At 44.2% G+C, this 21,245-nt stretch overlaps 1 protein-coding gene across 1 annotated transcript in view; it reads left to right on the top strand.

Annotated features, from left to right (window-relative positions):
• Positions 1-21,245, top strand: part of LOC121873741 (irregular chiasm C-roughest protein-like) — a 137,669-nt gene that overhangs the window by 54,893 nt on the left and 61,531 nt on the right. The window contains exons 5-6 of the mRNA XM_042377445.1: positions 5,316-5,425; positions 8,466-8,620. Of these exons, the coding sequence (XP_042233379.1) occupies positions 5,316-5,425; positions 8,466-8,620 (265 nt within the window). The remainder of the gene's footprint in view (positions 1-5,315; positions 5,426-8,465; positions 8,621-21,245) is intronic.

Genomic DNA, 21,245 nt, shown 5'->3' with positions numbered 1-21,245 from the left:
ATGATGAAAGACCCGAGGTGTGAACGGAGAGGGGTAAAGAGAGTGTGGGAGGAGGAATTATTGATAAAGAGTAAGTACAGAGAAGATGAATAAATATGAGAGGAGAGGGATATTGAATGTGGGTGGAAGATGAAAATAAAGGTGGATGGAACAGAGAGACAGAGAGAGAGACAGAGAGAGTGGATGATAAAAACAAACAAAAGAAACGGAAAAGAATGCGTGTAAAAAAAATAATAAACACAAACGTAAATATAAAATAGAAGAGAAAATACGCCCACAAAAACACGTACAAAGAACACAAGAGAAATAAAGAATAAACATGAATAAAGATTAAAATAAAAGAGGATAAAGCATGAATAGAATAAATAAAAAGAAAACATTAACAAAACACCAATAACAAAGACCAACAATAAACATGGAAGGTCTAAGAGGAGACACAGAGATAGCGAGAGAAAGAACGAAAGGCAGAAAGAAAGCGAGAGAGAGTGTGAGTCGTGTGATGAATATGTATGAAGACTGTTATGTTTACTGCACCTTTGCTTGTTTGTGGGAAGAGGGGGTTGGAGGGGGAGGGGGCAGGAGGAAGCTTTACCTGAGCCCCGAAAGGTGAGACGAAGGTACCAACGCGTTCCTAGTGAGGGTCCAGGGAGAGCTTAAGCATAACACCATCGCTGTTGCCTTATCCACCATCTTTATCATCATATTCTCTCTCTCTCTCTCTCTCTCTCTCTCTCTCTCTCTCTCTCTCTCTCTCTCTCTCTCTCTCTGTCCACCCATCCCTTCCCTCTTCCATAAACTACCCTCTCTTCTCTCCCCTTCCGACTGCCACTTCCACTCGTTTATCCTGACATCCTGGCTGTTATAAACTCCATCTTCTCTGTCTCTCTCTCCTTGTTCTCTTTCGTCACTCTTCTTTTTTTATTAGGGTTTATGTTTACTAATTAGCATTTATCAGCTGTCTTTGTCTCTCCTGTCCCTCCCCCCCCCTCCTCCTCCTCCCTCCCTGCTGAGTAAAGATGTGAGGGAGGGTGTGGTGGAGAAGGTGAGGGAGAGATTTAAAGGAGGTAAAGGAGTGTTGGAGAAGGGAGGGAATGGAGGAGAGGAAAATACTTAGCATCTTTCCTTCTTCTCATTCCTTCTTCCTACTCTTCTTCCTCCTCTCTACATTTTTCCTTTATCTCCACTTTTCTCACCACCAACTTCCTCCTCCTCCTCCTCTTCCTCTTTCCCTTCCTCTTCCTCACCCCTTTATCCTCCCCTTTCCACTGTACACAACCCCATCCTTTCCCTTCTCCTCTTTATTTTCCCCTCTTTCCTCACCACCTCATCCCCTCTCCTCACCACCTGCTTTCCACACCACCACCTGCCTGGCACCTCTCCTCTGCCCGGCTAGAAAGACGCGCTCCCTGATAGGCAATTGGCAAACTATTGACCAGTTCCGAGGCACCTGAGGGGGAGAACCTGTTAGCTCTGCGATCTGAATGGGCCTCCTGTTGGCTTTTAATTACGTCCAATCTCTCAGTATATATACCTATGCTAAGTTGAGGAATATATGCGACGGGTTGGTCTATATATGTCATGTGTATATCAGCGTTTGATTACCTTGAATTAAAGGAGCATATTATGGGGTAAATATTGGTGTTTGTAATGGTGTATATTCTTAGGGTTATACGTAGATGGGGGAATAGAACAGGTGTCGGGTCCAGGTGATGGTTGGAGTTTTCTTGGCCGCTAGGTGGCATCGTGACGTACCTGTATACCTTACCTGACACCGGCGTGACCTGACGTTAATAGGGCCAAGCTGAACCCAAGACCTCTTGCCTTTAACCACCTGATACACACACACACACACACACACACACACACACACACACATATACATACATACATACATACACATACATACATACAGACATATATATACATACTTATACATACCCCTCATCCTTACCCCTCTCCCTTACCTCTCGCCCTTACCTCTCGCCCTTACCTCTCGCCCTTACCTCTCACACATGCCCCTCAACTCTCTCTCTCTCACACACACACACACACAGGAGCTTGACCAGTCGTGGACAGCCTGAGGCGGAGTTTGCTAACAGGACCTAAAACCTCTCACCAAATTGGACTCTATAGATATTCCCCGGGATGGAAAATTGGCAAGACATGCTAGTTAAGGTCTGAATACTGGAGGCACGCCGCCCCTCTCACCCACGCCGCCAACCTCTCACCCACGTCGCCACCCCTCCACTCGCCACCCCTCCTCTCGCCACCCCCTCACCCACGTTGCCGCCCCTCTCACCTTTCGTCCACCCTCTCACCCACGTCGCCCCTTCTCATCCATGCTGCAGAAACCCCGTCATCCATCCCGCAGCCCCTCTCATCCAAATCGTCGCCCCTCTCAACCACTCCGCCGCCCCTTCTCAACCACGCCGCTAAAAAATATTGAACAGTTGAATATATCCGTAATCATTGCTGACTGGGGAAGTTACCTGCCTGTGTTGCTGAAGTCTTTCGTATGTCCTCCAACAACCCCCCCAACTCCCCCATGTCCCAGCCTCTATGTCCTCAACCCATCATGTCCAACAGTCCCTCCTCGTGTCTTTTCCCCTACAGGTATGTCCTCAAGCCCTACCGTCCTCCATGTCCTATCATATAAGAACTGTCTCCTTCCCCATGTCCTACCCTATCTTACTCTCTCCTTTATTTTTTTTTACCCTCAAGCAGTATATCCCCACACGTGCGCCCCCCTTTTACTGTGTCCTGCCTAACAAGAACTACATCTCTCCCATATCTTACACCCCCATGTCTAACCCTTCATTTCCTGACCTCAGTGACCCACCCTCCCATATCCTAACCTCAAAAAAGTGTCTTATCCATGAGAACTACTTTACTCACTCTACCACCTACGTGTCCCCCCTCTCCCTCCCTCCTCCCCCCTTTCCTCCTCCCCTCCTTCCCTCTTCCCCTCCCCACCTCCTTCCCCCTTTTCTTCCCTCCCTCCCATCAACTCCTCCCTCTCTCCTTCTCCTCCTCCTTCTTACCTCTCCCTCACCTGTTCCCTACCTGTAATAAGTAATTTTATCGTAGAGGTGAATAATTTACATCAAATCATCGGGTCATGTTTTTTCTTCTCAATTTTCATTTTGTAATAGAATATTTGATCTCTGTGTGTGTGTGTGTGTGTGTGTGTGTGTGTGTGTGTGTGTGTGTGTGTGTGTGTGTGGTGGATGGGGTGGTCGAGGAGGAGAAGGAAGGAGGGAAGGAAGGAAGGAAGATTAGGTTAGGTAATCATAACATTGTCACAAACTAAAATTAATAAAATCATTACTAACCTAACCTAACCTAACCTAAATTACCCTCATAACCTACTCCTACCCCCATCCCCACCTACCCTTTCCCTCCATCCCTTTACCCCCTCTCCCTTAATCCCCATCACCACCTATACTCTCTCCTTCACCTTCCCCTCCCTAGGACCACACCTGCTCATCATAGATTAAAGGGTCACAGCCTGGCGAGCAGTGTGTATGTGTGTCTGTCCGTCGTCACCACAGCAACATAAATAATGATCACAGTCTCCCCTCACTTGCTGGGGGAGTGAGGAGAAAGGGGGGGAGGGGGGGGAGGTAGGAGTCATGGAGAATTGCTGGAGTTGGGGGACCGAGGAGGTACAGGGTCGAGTAGAATGAGTACAAGGAGGAGGAAGAGGAAGGAAGGTAAGTGAGGGGAGAGACGCTAGGAAGGGGAGAAGGAGGGAGTATGGATTAATGATACAAAAACCGTAGTTGGATACACAGTAGTTTTTTATTTTTATTATTATTATTATTATTATTATTATTATTAATATTATTATTATTATTGTTGTTATTGTTGTTATTGTTATTATTGTTGTTGTTAATTTTACTTAAAATTCATGAAAATCCAAGTGTATGTATTTCTTAATATTTAATAAGTGATTAAAACCGGTCGCAGGAATTTACTTATATTAAATATCTTTCGTGTTCACAGTCGCCATGCATGTCTTGAAATGGTGTATAAGTATCTTCTAAGTGTGTGAGAATGACTACATAAAGGTTTTCGCTGCTGTAGTGTTCGTGACTGTTTCTTAAGTGGGTCTTGTAAGTAGAAGCATTTAACTTAAGGCGTTGGTGTGAGGGAGTTTTTACCAGAGAGTAATTTTGTTCTGTGGTGATGTGTGTAGTTTAGTTTTTATGTGACGGTGATTTGTGTGTGTGTGTGTGTGTGTGTGTGGAATATATATATTTACAAATATAATATACACGCACATTACCATAAATATTATACCTGGATGAGACATGTTTGGGTAGTTCCATCTCTCTTGAACTGTGAGCGTAAAAAGAACAGGTAGAATGTGATCTTGCAATACTAAGCTACATTACATCATATAATCTGGTTGCAATAACATATTATTACAACAACTCAATAAATATTGCCTTAGGTTTTGATGAAAGCTCTGTTGACATTATAAAGGATCTGATTGCAAGAGAATATATTCAATTACATGTTGACTATTGCAGGATATTTTGGTGAAGTAACGCGTCCATCATGTGTCTTTTGACGTGATATAGAGTAACGAGGTTATATATGTGTTATAGGCCTATGGTGTGATATAGGATATAACTACTACGTGATATAGGCCTATGTGTTTTAGGCCTATAGTGTGATCTGGTGTCTAGGTCTGTATTATATGTAATTCAGTAGGAAGAGAGTATTACATATTTACTTCTAGAAATGATAGAGAACTTTGAGTTAAGGAAAGTGACTCTACGGGAGGGCGTAACGGTTGTGACAGGTGAGTGACGGGTGGTGTGAGTGACGGGAGGTGTGAGTGACTGGATATATAAGTGACGGGGGATGTAACAGGTGAGTGACGGGAGGTGTGAGTGGTAGTAGGTGTAAGTGACGGGAGGTATGAGTGACTGGAGATATAAGTGACGGGAGGTGTGAATGGCGAGAGGTGTGAGTGACTGCAGATTTATGTGACGGAAGATATAAGTGACGGAAGGTGTGAGTGATGGGAAGTGTGAGTGACGGGAGGTGTGAGTGACGGGAGGTGAGAGTGGCCGGAGAAGGTGAGGGTTGGGGACCTTGTAGCATTAATAACACAATCATCTGGTGTCCTCCCCTCGACCCGGCTGGAATGCTGGGCAGTGCTGGGTGCTAGGCAGTGCTAGGTGCTGGGATCCTGTGTATCTCGGATTGTTCAAAGTGCTGGATCGTATTGCCTTTGAGAAGAAAACATTGAAGCAGAGAGCCTTAGTTCTGGAAGGTGAAACAGAGAGCCTTAATTCTGGAAGGTGAAACAGAGAGCCTTAGTTCTGGAACGTGAAGTAGAGAGCCTTAGTCTGAAAGGTGAAGCAGAGAGCCTTAGTCTAGAAGGTGAAGCAGAGATCCTTAGTTCTGGAAGGTGAAGCAGAGAGCCTTAGTTCTGGAAGGTGAAGCAGAGAGCCTTCGTCTAGTTCTGGAAGGTAAAGCAATATGTATTCCAGAAGCTCGATGCATATTCCAGCAATTCGGTACGTATTCCAGAAACTCAATGGATATTCCAGCAGCTCTGTGCATAGTCCAGTTAGGTCAATACTCGTCTAAGTAAAAGCAATTTGGTAGGTGTGAGGTGAGGACCTTCTTGGGTAAACATGGTTAGCTTCTGGTGATCGCAGGGCAGGATGAACAAAATCCACTTTTAATTGGGTGCCCAGTCCGTAGAAAGTCCAGTTGATTGTGAATGTCCTTATAAGTCCATAGAATTAATGAAGTCCAGTAGATCATAAGTACGATAAGCGATATAGAAGATTCCAAGTCCCATAGTCGAAAGTCCGGGAGTTTGGAAATACGGTAAATAGGAATTCCAGGATTTTGAAAGTCTTAGTATAAATTTAGTAGATTGGAGGTCCGGTAGTTCAGAAGTCCAATAAATCAAACTTCCGGTAAATAGGAAATCCAACGAAACTATAATTAAACATTTAAAAAAAAAGGTTCAGTTTACAATAGCTCTCTACCAGTGCTCCGTTGTTTCCCTTTTCCCGTGTGGTTTTATCAATATATATATATATATATATATATATATATATATATATATATATATATATATATATATATATATATATATATATATATATATATATATATATATATATATATATATATATATATATATACACTGTCAATGAATATGATGCATCTCTTTGTGTACGAACCTCTGTCCTGCATGGTAGTGAACAGTGACATTACCCACATGAATCTGACCTCTATACATTTATAGTTGTTAATGAATATGATGTATTTCTTTGTGTATGAACCTCTGTCCTGCGTGGCAGTGAGAAGTGATACCACCCTCAGTGTCAAGACCTGACTGAATTACTCAGAATAGGCAAACTGTACTACAAGCTTTGCCAATAAATTTGTTAAACTAACTAAAAACCGGTGCTGGGTCAGTCCAATAGGTCAGGAGGCAGTTGTCTTGACCATGTTTTCAGGTAGTTTATTCACCAGCTTGACCTGACCTTCACTGAGGTCACGACGAGGGCCGACATAGACAGACACAAGTAATTCAGGAAGACATTTGGTTACGTCACGAGATCTTTGGTAGAGATGATAAAAATGTGTGTGTGTGTGTGTGTGTAATAATAATGATAATTATAATTAACGGTTTATTGAAAGAGCGTGGCAGCCGGAAGGCTGAAAATATACAGTTGCATAATTGTAGAATGGGTCTCTTGATTTACAAATAATATACAAGTAACATAAGTGATACAAATATGATATATAATGACTAGGTGGGGAGAAGGTCATACTACAGGGCATTTCAACATAGTGACAGTGTAAAAAGGTAAGATTGACTGGGAGTGAATACACTGGTTGATTACAAGTTATTGATAATTTTTGCAATGGTTGGGACTGGGCTGTTCTTATAGCAATCAGTACGTGCCCGTATGGGCTGGATGCGGTTGTGGTGTCGAACAGCAATTCTCGGACGAGGGACCTTGGGTGGTAGTAGGAGCCGGTGTCGAGGATGGTGCAGAAGTTTCTCACCTAATTTGCAGATGAGGTCGTGGTGATGGTCAGAGAGAGCCGAGAGGGTCAGTGTGTTGAGCACTTCTTGATATGTGGAGTAGGAAGGGGAGAGAATAATCTTGCATGCCCTTTTCTGCACTTTTTCTAGGTGTTTACGCTGTGTGGCATTTACGGAGGAAGACCAGGCAGGGGAGACATAGGTGAGCTTGGGAAGTATGAATGTTGAGTAAACACTGTGTGTGTGTGAGAGAGAGAGAGAGAGAGAGAGAGAGAGAGAGAGAGAGAGAGATGACAGTGAATTCTAAAGGTTCATATTGTGAATTATTCTTTAACTCCTCAGATCATTCTGTTACGACACAGATGGATTTCATGAGTTTCTGTTTCTATTGTATTGTTAATCTGATGCACCAAGTTCTCGAAAACACTATTATTATTTTTTTATTGTAGTTATAGTAGTAAAACAATCATTATTACTTTTATTACCTAGAATGGCGTCGACATTGAACCGAGACTGTATCATAATTAGTTACACTCGGGCATCTTAATTCGGGAGTTTGAATACATCACATGACCAGACCTTTACGTTGTGACTGATGATAACGTGGTTGCCGTAATTAAGAGGAACCTACAGTTAGTGTGTGAGAAAAACTTAGTAGTGGAGGATAACTTTGGTTAGGTTAGGTTCAGTGGAAGATAAGGTCACTCGATTGATCCCAAAATGTCAGGGAGATGCTACTAACCATAAGTGACCTCAAGGGACGACACCTGCTTTCAGTACCCACAGCAGAAGTAGCGTCACTGTACTGTATACTGCGTGGGTAAGGGAAGCAGCTGTACCTATGTATATGGCTCATGTATGATGCATATACATCTGCATATATGTTTATACATTTTTTACCAGTCTAAGTGATCGAGGAAAATATTAAAATAGGAAATATTTTTGTTGATAGAGGTAAAGAGAAAACCTGTTTCCCCTATAAAACCTGTGATAGCTGGAAACTGTTCACACACACACACACAAAATGTGTGACGTCACAGCAGTTGGTGTTGATGTCACAGCAGTTGGTTATGCAGTCACAGCAGTTGGTGGGTTATGTCACAGCAGTTGGGGATGACGTCACAGCAGTTGGGGATGACGTCACAGCTGTCGGTGATGACGTCAGCAGTTAGAAACTTTTTTGAGGAATAAATATTTGTTTTTTATGCATTTGTAAATTCTAACAAATTCAGTGAAGTATAAGACCAACAGGAGGGCAGAGAGAGGTTCAGTGTCTCAATACTTCCCCGTCGTGCGGACCTCTTCCTTCCCTCTCCCTTCTTCCTAATAAGCTCTTAGTCTCTTGCTTTCTCCTCAATAACTCTTCTCCCCTTCCAGTCTCTCTCTCCTAGTGTGCAATTACAGGCGTGACCCCAATGTTGACCATGATTACCAGGTGTGTAGCCACCACGACGCTGACACGCACGCCATGGGCCTGTGCGGGGCAAGTGGTGGCCCCTGTGCGGGCGAGGGTACCCCTGCCGTGCGGGCAAGCAGGCCTGTGCAAGGCGAGTGGTGGCCCTGTGCGGGGCAAGGTGGCCTCTGTGCAAGGCAAGTGGTACCTGTGCAAGTGCGCCCCTGGGCGAGGGTGGCCTCTGTGCGGGCGAGGGGTGGGCTCCTGTGCGGGGCAAGTGGTGGTCTAGTAAAGGAGGTGGCCACGCTCAGATAAGTTTTGGCCAGTTCGAACCACCAGGCTAAGATTCCGGCGTGGCCACTGTCTAGGGGAAGGCACGCAATTTTATCAATATTGTCACCTTTAATAGCGGCGACTGGGTTTTAAATGGCAGGGGGGCGGTAAATTAGCTGGTTTTAATGACCGTAGTAGCAATCAGACTTCTTCCTGACGGGAGCGTGACAGTGAAGCCCTTGTGTACCGCAACGCCATCAACCCCGGCGACAAAAGGCGAGAGAGAGAGAGAGAGAGAGAGAGAGAGAGAGAGAGAGAGAGAGAGAGAGTTTGTGTTTGTTTACAGCAAATTAATTTACAACGGGATGATTAAAACTCTGTGAATACGTTTGCGGTATGTGTTCTAATTACCGGACACGTGTGATGGAGATGAACTTTGTACTCATGGAGGTGTGAAAAGGTGTTAATTATCATCATTCCAGTGAAGTTGAAGTGTCATTACCTGTGTATATGATTAATGATGGCCCAGGTATATTAACATAGTAATTACATATTAACTCCTGAACTCCTCATTTCATCCGTAATTACAGTCTGTGTACTTACTAATATATATATTTATATATAAATAAGTATATTTATGTGGCAGTGTGTATTAAATGAGATATATCCAATTATAATGACATGGCTACACTAACTTATGTTCAAGACTACATGAATAAATTGAAGCGGTAATATGGCTTTACAAATTGTATATTGTATTGGATTGTATTTATTGATGACACGGTTTGATTAGGTTAGGCTGGAGTTAGGCTAGGTTAGGTTAGGTTAGGTTAGGTTTGGTTTGAGTTAGGCTAGGTTAGAGTTAGGCTAAGTTAGGTTAGGTTAGGTTTAAAATTTCGTTGGGATATATAAGGTTTAGTAGGTTAGGTTAGGTTAGGTTAGGTCAGGTCAGGTCAGGTCAGGCAAATCCAAACACTGTAACTCACATTAAAGTGGGATTTACTATTTTTTTTTCTGGGTGGAGGTGGATGAGGGGGAGGGTGGGATTTACCTGTATATATTGACAGGTATTCAGTATGTAAATGTATACACGCGCTAATTGGTCTAGTTGTTAACGAGGATGAGCCGCGTTATGGACGTCCCGTTCTTAGGATTTTTTTTTTTTTTTTAGTTTTGTATGTAATTAATAGCAGGTGTTAGTGGGTATATGGTTTAAAGTAGCTGTTTAATGAGGGAATTCGATAATGAAACACCTGATGTACCTTTATCTGCCTTAATTAACCTGTTGATGGTAATGTGAGGGTATGTGTGTCTGTCTTTACCCTCAGGCTCCCCTATTTTCCTCCTTCCCTCTTTCCTTTTATCCTCTCTCTTCTCTCCCCTCGTCTTCTCTTCCTCTCCTTGTCCTTCTCTCAATTTCCGTCTTTCCCTCTTATTCCATCCTGCTTCATCGTGTTATCTCTCTTTTCCATCTATCCTCCATCCACACACCTCTTCTCCACAGCTCTATCCACACCACGCCCAATCCCCATTAACATCATTGCAGTCTACACCCTCTTATCCACACCCTAGTATTCATATTCTATCCACACCTCATCCAAATCCCGTCCACAACCCTCCAATCTTCATACTATCCACATCCTGTTATCCACACCCCATCCACACGCTCCTATCCACACTATCCACACCCTGACGCCAAGCCACAGTTTAGCGGGTTAAGAGCGGGCCACGACGATAAGGCTTTAATATCCAGAAAATGTCACCGTGATCAAGCTGGGTGGGGAGTTTAGTGAGTGGGGAGAGAACGATGGGAAATGTGGGGAGAAGGAGGAGAGGAGAGACCGAAGGATGATGGAGGGAAGAGAAGGAAGGAGTAGGAGAGAGGGGAGAGAAGAAAGGAGGAGATGGGGGAAAATAAAGAAGAGATAGAGGAAGGACGATAGAGAAGGAAGAGACGAGGTGGTCAGGAGAATCGGAAGAGAGGTGAAATGAATGGGAGAGGAGGTAATGGAAGAGAAGCAGAGAGAGGCGAGGGGAGAGGGTATAGGTGGGAGGGAAGGAAAGAGGAGGAGGAGGTAGCGTGCTTAAAAGGTGTTTGTCGTGGTTGTGTGATAGTGGTGTTCGTCCTGTCTAATTAATTATGACCACCTTATATATATATACCGTCATGTGTGAGAGTGGCTGAAGAAGAAGAAGAAGAAGAAGGAGGAGGAGGAGGGTGAGGAGGAGGGTGAAGAAGAGATAAAGGAGATTGAGAATTAAAGAAAGAGGAATTAGCAGGGAAGGGAAAGGAGGAATTACAAAAGACGATAAGAAATGAGAGATAAAGGGGGAGAAGTCACGGTGAAAAGAGATAGACAAATGAAAGGATAAGGATGATAAAGAGATGGAGAGAGAATGATAAAAAAGATAAATAGAGAAAATAAAAAAAAACAGAAAGATAGAGACAGGCAAACAAAGATAAACACAAAACAGACAGACAAATACAAGAAGACAGACAGACAGATAGACAGACAGTTTCTACAGTAAATGAGGGGAAGGAAAGGAGACTGAGAACGAAGATGTGAATAAGAGGAAGGTAATCAAGAGACAGCAAGACGCAGCCATAAGAAGAGGAAGCAATAGAGGGAAGGGGAAGAGTTAAATTAAGCACGGGCCAGAGCAAGGGAAGAAGGAAGGAAGGGGAGGAGGATGGTAAGCAGGAAGGAAGGAAGGAAGGAGGGAGGGAAGGAAGAAGAAAGAAAGTGGGGAAGGTGAAGGAAGGAGAGAAGGTAGAAGGAAGGAAGAGGGAGAGAAAGGGGGGAAGGAAGGGAGAGAGAAAAAGTGGGGAAAGAAAGAAAGGAGAGAAGGTAGAAGGAAGAAAAGGACAAACGGTAGAAGGGATTAAGAGAGGAACCTTTGAGAATCCATCCTTGTGTAGTAGCTTAAGGTAAAATGAACCTAGGAACTCTAGAGAACCCACCTGCTGTAATTTAAGTGAGACAAGTTAACTCTCAGAGGGACATGTACACACACATCATTGAGGACCCAACACTTACACTACCACCACCAGTACCATCATCAAATGCAGGGTATAAACTAACAATCTGAAGCCACATGTCTATCTGTGTGGTGTGTGTGTGTGTGTGTGTGTGTGTGTGTGTGTGTGTGTGTGTGTGTGTGTTGTGTGTGTGTGTGTGTGTGTGTGTGTGTGTGTGTGTGTGTGTGTGTGTGTTGTGTGTTTTGTGTGTGTGTGTGTGTGTGTGTGTGTGTGTGTGTGTGTGTGTGTGTGTGTGTTGTGTGTTGTGTGTGTGTGTGTGTGTGTGTGTGTGTGTGTGTGTGTGTGTGTGTGTGTGTGTGTGTGTGTGTGTGTGTTGTGTGTGTTTGTGTGTGTGTGTGTGTGTGTGTGTGTGTGTGTGTGTGTGTGTGTGTGTGTGTTGTGTGTTGTGTGTGTGTGTGTGTGTGTGTGTGTGTGTGTGTGTGTGTGTTGTGTGTTGTGTGTTGTGTGTGTGTGTGTGTGTGTGTGTGTGTGTGTGTAAAGGCTTTATTACTCCCCACCTCTACTATCTTGTTCTTCCTTCCTCTAGTATATAATAAGCTTCTTCATTACTACCACTTTAACATTATTGATAAACATTAATCACAAGGGACATCCCGACATGCAACCAATAACCTTTCCTCGTTCTTTTATGGTGTATATGACTGCCTGGGTGTATATGAGGGGTGTATGTGCGGTGTATGCGAGGTGTATAACTAATGAAATACACATACAATTATCCTGAAGTGTACAAATTGGTGTTATAATGTACACACAGACATTTAGAGTTGTACAGTACATATTGACTGTCTAATCTACACATGCACATCTGAATCGTACACCCACACACTGGCATTGTAATGTAAATGAGAACCAATTACCGTACTTGAATCCATTATTACTTCACACACCCTACCTTACCTATACTACATTCACTCAACGTACCCCCTGGCACCAATTACGGGACATATTTATTGTTAGAATACACACCTTGACATTTCCATTATGATACAGATTAAAAATTTTGATTAGGTATTTGTGAGTCAGTGTATGGAGGATTAGGGGGTGTGTGTGTGTGTGTGTGTGTGTGTGTGTGATGGCAAACAGGAGAGAGTTTTGGTAGGTGTTTGTGAAGGTAAATGCCTATCTATCTTTGATGAGAAAGGTGTGGAAGGGGCATGGGAGAGGTGTGGGAGGGAGTGGAAGGGGTGTGGGAGGGAGTGGAAGGGGCGTGGGAGGTTAGGTTAGAGTTAGTTGGACTATCGTTCGGTCAGGTCAAGACTGGCTGCCATATTGTTACTGGCAAACTGTACACTATTTTTCTCCAGAATAAATTAATTAACTTTTATTTCTTCCTTCTCTCATGATAACTTTCTCTTGATGCCTCATGATAACTTCCTTTTCTTCCCTTCTCACCTTCACGAAAACTCCGTCTTTTTTCCCTCCCGATAACTGTCTTTTCTTCCCCTCCTTATGTTTCCTCTCTCTTTTATTCCCTCCCCTCTCATTCCACGTACAATTAACTACCTGTGTTACGACATAAAGGCGCCTGTTGATGTGTAATTGTTGCTCCTTTAAGGGGACCAATTAGGCGAGAGTCACACTATAGCGCACCCGACCCAGGATCGATAAAACACAATCAAGTCGCCTCTGTGTGTGTGTGTGTGTAAGAGCTCATTGCTTCGAACGTCTATACCGAGCTGATATACGACACTGCTTCGTTCCATTGACGTTTGTCGGTTCAATTTCTCCCGTAATGACCAACACCTCATGACCTGTGTATAGATTATTTACAAGTCTTTAGAGATTTTCTGATCTGAATCATTTATTATGGAGTGAGTGTTGGGCCGCGTTATATATGGTGGCGATACGTCAGGAAAGATTGTACAGCTAGTTTGAGGTTTTGTGTTAATTGATGGTGGGGAGGTGGTGGCGAAGAGGGGGGGGGATTGTGTATTTTGGTGATGGGGAGGGAAAGGGATTTGTACATTTAATTAGGGGGTGGGAGGGGAGTTGAGGAAGGGAATGGGATTTTTTTTTTAATGGGGTGGAATTAGAGGTGGGGAAGGGTATATATATATATACTGAAGGGGTGAAGGATGTAGAGGAAAAGGTGAGGGTGGGTATTAGGTTATGTATGAGGGGAAGGGGTGTTAATGGAGGGTGGGGGGGGTATTGTTAGGGATTTACAGTTACTGAAAGGGTAGAAAAGGGGGGAAAGAAGGGAAGGATGGAAACAGTTGGAGAATATATACATAATGTAGCCCATCTACCACCACCACTACCACCATCACCAGCATCACTACCACCACCACGCCTTCCTAGTTAACTCCTCCTACTATTCCTTTTTCTCCCCCCAACACCTGCATTTACACGCTGGCCACGCAACACACCCAACTCCTTTGTCACCACACGCGCGTGAGTCACGGGTCCTGGGCGCGTGTACACTCCCCAGGCACCAACAGGAAGGGGAGGGGAGGGGAGGTTAATTCTTTTCTTCGTGGTCTGTCCTTTCTTCATTTCCTTTCTTTCTCATTCATTTATTTCTTCTTCCTTTAAATTTCCTCCTTTTACCTATCATCCTTCATTTCCCCATCCTCTCCCACCTTCCCTCTTTCCTTCTCTTACACCATTCCGTCTCCCTCCCCATCTCCCCATCCCATTCTCGTACCTCCCCCTCCCCCATCTTATCTTCCTCTCTCGCCAGCCCTCAAATCCTGACCCGGGTAGGAGTTGTGTTATAATCATTCTCGGGTTGTAGGACTCCTGATTCCTGGCGGTGGTTTCCCCAGTAGTGCACACCACCTTGTTCCTTCAACCACCAGTGAAAAGAGAAAGTAGATTCTATAGGCCTGGCTGCCTGTTAGAGTCAGTGTGGATACAGCACACTGAGTCTTCTGTATGCAAGGACGCATCATGGCCGGCACTGCACTCGACCGCCTTTACTTCCCAAATTGTAAAGTTATCTACCCATTCACAACTGGGTGGACTAGGAGTGCCTCGGAATCGAACCAGCGACCCTTAGGATAGGAGGTGAGCGCTGTATCCACTAGGCAGCTGTATCCCCTATCTTTCAGTGAACATCACCTAGTCTGTCTGTCTGTCAACCAAAATATGGGAATGTTGGAGGAACTTACAAATGTGTGTGTGTGTGTGTGTGTGTGCGCCACCTCGGGCCCACCGACCAAACTGCCATCATTAACCTCGACCCGAGATTCGCCTTGGTAGCGATCGCCGCGCGCCACCCAACCAACCCTCGCCCTTACTGCCCTCGCCCATAAGGATTATTGTCCCTCCACCGCTGTACTGCCTCGTTAATGGGGTCTAAGCTGTTGTTAACTACCAGACAAAGAACCACCGATAATAAATGACTAGTTGGGTGGGGCGAGGGAGGGGAGAGGGGTGAGAGAGAGAGAGAGAAAACATTATATATCGTGATTATAAATGTATTGTCACTGTCTCAATGTGGGGGTGAATATTGGCTGGTGTGTGTGTGTGTGTGTGTGTGTGTGTGTGTGTGTGTGTGTGTGTGTGTGTGTGTGTGTGTGTGTTCTTCCTTAATTAACATGGTCCAAACCTAATTCAACACAGTTCTAGCTTACCTAACATACCATAGCAGCAACTAAATGCAATACTAACCTCACCTAACCTAACACTAACTAACCTAACCCTAACTAACCTAACACTTAACCCTAACCTAACCTAACCTAACCTAACTCAATACCTTGGTGGCGCAGCGGGCGGAGGAGTACAGTACAGTAGCCACTTAATTTATTACATATACAAGAACTGACCAATTAGCCATCCGAGGCTGGACGTGGAGTGGCCGCTTTGGTTGTTTATATAAATTAGTTGTAGTTAGTTTTAGAGGAGTTGGGGTGTTGTTAAGCCGGGCCAGAGCCACAAAGTTTACCCAGAAAAGTCAGCACCGCACGAGTAGAGATTTTAGTATAAAGTACAGGTGTGGTAACTCCCAGGTGGTAACGGCATCGTAAAGTTGGTACCTGATAGGATTAGGAATGTATCTCAAGTGTGTGTGTGTGTGTGTGTGTGTGTGTGTGTGTGTGTGTGTGTGTGTGTGTGTGTGTTCTATCTTAATACAGCCGTAACTTAACACAATCGTAATCTAACCTAACCTGGCTTAACACACCCCTAACCTGGTGATTTAAGAATAATATGGCCTTAAACAACATATGATTTGATGTGTTCTTGTAGTAATAGGACCTTGAACTACGCCTGACTTGATCCTACGTTAGGTAATAGAGTCTAAACCTGTATATGGTCATGATTGTACCTAAAAGGAGGCCTCGTATGCCTGAGGGACATGGAACACTGTAAAATATAAGCCTCTGTTTACCGTACACAAGGAGGCAGTATGGCCGTCACTGCCCTCCACCACCTTCAATATGGCCTCCTCATAACACACCGTGATGGCCTGGTCTCAGCTGTTTCCCCTAAGTGTAGTTTAACGAGGTTTTGTTTCCTCGTGTAAACAAGTTTTAAGACACGTTCAGCCTTGATGACTCGGGTATTACGCCGTCATGCGAGTCAACAATTTTCATCTTGGCGCAGCTGCACACGTACCGTCGTCTGAGGCCCCAATGATGTTAATTTAATCCCAGACAAATTTAACCTAATCACTCTTGGAGAAATTTCATCTGCCTAAAGCCAGACCCAAACCTGTTTTAACTTAATCTAACTGGCGTGTGATTACGTAAGGGCATTATTGACTCTCGTAATGATGATTGGTTTTAAGAAGACAAATAGATTACGTGATCTTACTTGTGACGGGTGGGTTGAAGTTCAGCAAGCATGACCTCTCTCTCAAGTGTCATCAAAGTGACTTCCAACTCGCACAGAGATTCTACCTTAAGCGTGAGAAGGTTTTGCACCGAGTCTCTCTAACTCTGTGTCTCCTTAACTAGTCCTTAATGAACCTGTCTAGTTAAGGTAGAGTCGCAGTGCAATTTTGAATCCATTTTGAAATGTAATTAGTGTACAGTATTTCGGGGCAAGTTAAATGCCTCGTACACCGCCAGCTAAGAGTTCAAATTAACATATGAATCTTTGAGAATTGTATATTTGTGTCTCAGCTGAAGTAAACCAAGTAGTTTCGTTATAACCCAGATATTAACTTACGAATCTTTAAGAATCAAGCCATAGAGACAAGACAAATGAGGTCCAACAACCAATGATAAGACTGTACAAGTGTGTGTGTGTGTGTGTGTGCGTGTGTGTGTGTGTGTGTGTGTGTGTGTGTGTATTAAGGAGGAGGAGGAGGAGGAGAGGGAGGGTCGTCGCCTGGTATATTGGTAGTACTGTGGGTGATTGACGACCTGGCAACCCTGTTATGTTTGCTGATCAGTCTCTCTCTCTCTCTCTCTCTCTCTCTCTCTCTCTTTCCTCTCTCTCTCTCTCTCTCTCTCTCTCTCTCTCTCTCTCTCTCTCTCTCTCTCTCTCTCTCTCTCTCTCTCTCCTCTCTCTCTCTCTCTCTCTCTCTCTCCCCTTGATCCCTGAGCTCTTGTGAGAGGAGCTATATTTCATCCCAACATGAATCTTTTTGTATCACCAGTGAAACACGGTGTACCGCAGACCCTCCTCCCTCCCTCCTCTCGTCACACACTCACTTTTTCCCTTCCTTCCTCCCTCCAATCATTTCCTTCCTTCCTTCCTTCCTTCATTCCTTCCTTCCTTCCTCCACTTGCTCACTCACTCACCCTCTCTCTTCCTTCCTTCCTCCTTCCACTCACTCCTACACAGGTCTAGTTCGTGGGTCCCGCCATCTACTCTCCTCTATCACCATCATCACTACCACTACCACCAACACCACTACCCCTATTACTGCTACCACCATCATCCCTGCCACTATTACCAATAGCATTAACATCATCGTCACCACCACTCTCACTACCACCACCATCAGAGCTACAGCCACTACTATAACCATCACTACTACTATCACCACCACTACTAGTACCACTACTATTACCACCACTACTACTACCACTATTACTACCACCACCACAGCATGCTGCGTCTTGCTGGGCCAACACGGTCAACCATAACTCACACAGCTTCGCGACCAGTATGAGGCGGGTCCCTAGGGCGCCCCCCCCCCTCCCTGCACCACCCGGAGAATCAGGCCTTCGTAAGATCAATTATTATCAGTTGGTGAGAATAAGTGAAAGCAGCCATTTACGATACAGTCTTGATGTAATTATGACGCCATTTTAAACTGGGATCTTTGTGTCGTAGCTTAATTGAGACATTTTTGATGCGTTCTTACATTTCCACTTGGGGGAGAAATTAACTTACGAGCTTCTGAGAATCGTGGCCTCCTCACCCGCCGTCCCTGTACACAAGTTGACTGTGAATGAGGAAACAGTTTAGTAGAATTTATAGTTTAGAAAATCACGTTGAGTAGAACATCCAAGTTTCTGAGTTATGCGTTGTTAAAATATTTGGGCTACAACAGCTGAAGAACTTTTGTCCAGCGTTCTCTGTTTTCTTACAACCACATAATCAGTTTTTTTTTTTAAGTTTTGATGATTATTTGAACAATACTTTGAAATTATTATAAAAAATGGATTTATATAACTGCATTGAGTCCAGCTAGTAGATAAACACAGAACATGTCAACCAGTGTGACGGGCGGATGATTCACTTTCCTATACCCACTGCCTTCCGTTCACCCATCCGCTCGTCCGCCTGTCTCCCCACTCGTCCGTCTGTCCACCCGCTCGAAAGTCCTTCCATCCATTCGTCCGTTGTCGATTCCTGAGTCCGTTAACTTTACACAGTTTCAATTATTCCTTAAAAATTTCTGGTTCGATTTTGGTGAAACTTCGTACCAATGTTGCCTTGGATGGTCCTCTGTCAAAACTGTGTTGCGACGTGAGTGTTTGTCGTCCCAGGAACATGTCAAGGCCTCACGGGTCTCATGTTGTCTTCTCTCCAACATTCGTGTCAACTTCTGCCTGACTGTGGTGATTCACTTGTTTTTCTCTCCATTTGTCTTCCATTTTTTTTTTGCTTCCTGAGTTGTCCTTTCTTTAATTTGTCTTATCTTTATTCTTTCTTTCTGTCTTCTCATTATTTTGTGTTACAAGTTTTGCTAATTTTATTCTCTTCCCTTCCCTTCTCTTATGTCTTTATTTAAGGGTTCAAAGTTGGCAGAGTGTGTGTGTGTGTGTGTGTGTGTGTGTGTGTGTGTGTGTGTGTGTGTGTGTGTGTGTGTGTGTGTGTGTGTGTGTGTGTGTGTGTCTGTGTGTCTGTGTGTCTGTCTGTCTGTCTGTCCTCAGTATAAATTTGCAGCCATTTTTAGAAGCTATATTTTTTGCTTAGTGGTTCAAATTAAAAGTGAACCACTTAAGTGTGCTGTTAAAAGAAAACTATTGTACCCATTAACCCTGGAAAATCTGAACCCTGCTGACATTGGGCTGACGTTGGAGTCCATCATCAGTGGCGACTGTGTCAGGTGTCAGCGCTGTCAGCAGGACGAGAGGGCGACATGCACGGCTGTCAGCCTCCTCACGTCCTACTGACACCAGCTGACGTAGAAGGGAGAGATAATAGGGTGAAGGTGTGGGAAGGGAGAGGTGAGAGGTCGTTGAAAGGGAGAGGGAGTAAAGAGAAGAGAAAGATAGTGAGGGAAGAGTGAGAGGGGAGAGATAATATGGGAGGGGTGAGAGGGGAAAGATGCTGTAGGAAGGGAGAGGGACTGTGGAAGAGGTAGAAAACTAGAGTCGGAATGTGTAGATGGGGACACAGGAAGAGGAAGAGAAGCATTGTATGGCAGGACAACAATAGCTTAGCATGACACCACAGGCACACACACACACACACACACACACACACACACACACACACACACACACACACACACACACACACACACACACACACACACACACACACACATACACACACACACCATGACGGTACACACACACACCATGACGGTACACACACACACCATGATTTGCACACACCGCGACAGTACAGACACACCACGACAGTACACACACAATAACACACACTATGACAATTGAAGCTGAAATATAAAAGATTATTAAAAACTGATTAAAAGGATAAACTCGTGGTTGAAGAGAGACTTTAAGTACCAAATTCCGCACTCTGATACCTGAATTTTCGACCTTAGCGTGTGCTGTGGATTAACACTGTCTTGCTTTCTCACGACGGATCAGCTGTTGGGCACTTGTGTTGATGTATGAGGAGGGGGGGAGGGAGAGGAGAAGTGGTAAGGAGAGGGAGAAGAGAGGGAGGGGGTGTAGGAAGAGGGGAGAAGAGAGAGAGAGAGGGGGGGGGGGGTGGAAGGTAAACAAAGTGACAGTGGTTTATCTTTCTCCCTCCCTGTTTCCTTGTTCCTCCCTTCCTTCCTCCCTCTCTCTCTCCCTGTCTTTCTGATTCCACCCCTTTTCCTCTATTCTCTATAATTCTCTTTACTGCCTCCTCCACCCTCCTCCATGTCCAACCTTCCCTACCTCCCCCCTCCCACCTCCCTCTCTTCCACCCATCCCCACCCACACCTCCCCACCCACCCTTCTCACTTGATTAAAAAAAAAAAGTTTTCCCTTGTGTTTGACGCTTTGTTCAACATCTACAATTTATCACCACCAAAAAAACAAAAGTAATAAAAGTTTATATAGTTTTTGTATTTATATTATTTATTCTCTGGTTAAAAACAAACACGTCCCCTCTAAAAGAAAATTTACAGATGGGTGTTTTTTTTGGTGTTTTAGTTTAATTATTTTGTTACGTAAAATACACTTCTTGAACGAGATGAACAATTTGATGAACACACGGTTTTTGTTCCTTTATTGTTATTTTTTTCATTTATTCACTTTTTCATTCATTAACTCGTGTATTTATTTGTTTACCACCTATCTATCTATCTATCTGTCTGTCTGTCTGTCTGTCTGTCTGTCTGTCTGTCTGTCTGTCTGTCTGTCTGTCTGTCTGTCTGTCTGTCTGTCTGTTTATCTGTCTGTCGTGTCTTCATTCATTTGTATTTTAGGGTCGGCCAATATCGAAGTAGTAAATCTCTCTCTCTCTCTCTCTCTCTCTCTCTCTCTCTCTCTCCTCCTAGCCCCCTGTCTCTCTCCATCCTCCCTCTCTCTCTCTTCCCCTTATCACAATCCTCAGTAGTTCCCAGATTTATCGCCTTTTGATCTCCCCCCCTCCTTCGTGAACACAGAGACAACAATAAAAACCTGAATGCAAACGAAACTCTGAAAAATATCGATTCTCGTTACGTCAAATATTGCAAAAAGAAAATTGGAAAATTGCATAATTGAATTCCAGAAAAGGGAGGGGGGTGAGGTGATAGAAAGAGAGAAAGACAAGGACGAAGAGAGAGAGCGAGAGAGAATAGTGTGAGAGAGAGAGAGAGAGAGAGAGAGAGAGAGAGAGAGAGAGAGAGAGAGAGAGAGAGAGAGAGAGAGAGAGAGAGAAGAGTGTGTGTGTGTGTTTGTGAGAGAGAGAGGAGATGAGGAGACAAAGGAGAAAGAGGT

The sequence above is a fragment of the Homarus americanus genome, unplaced genomic scaffold (assembly GCF_018991925.1).
Source record: "Homarus americanus isolate GMGI-L3 unplaced genomic scaffold, GMGI_Hamer_2.0 scaffold27042, whole genome shotgun sequence".
Classification (NCBI taxonomy): domain Eukaryota; kingdom Metazoa; phylum Arthropoda; class Malacostraca; order Decapoda; family Nephropidae; genus Homarus; species Homarus americanus.
The sequence above is the reverse complement of the archived record's forward strand: the minus strand, read 5'-3'. Positions and strand labels throughout refer to the sequence as shown.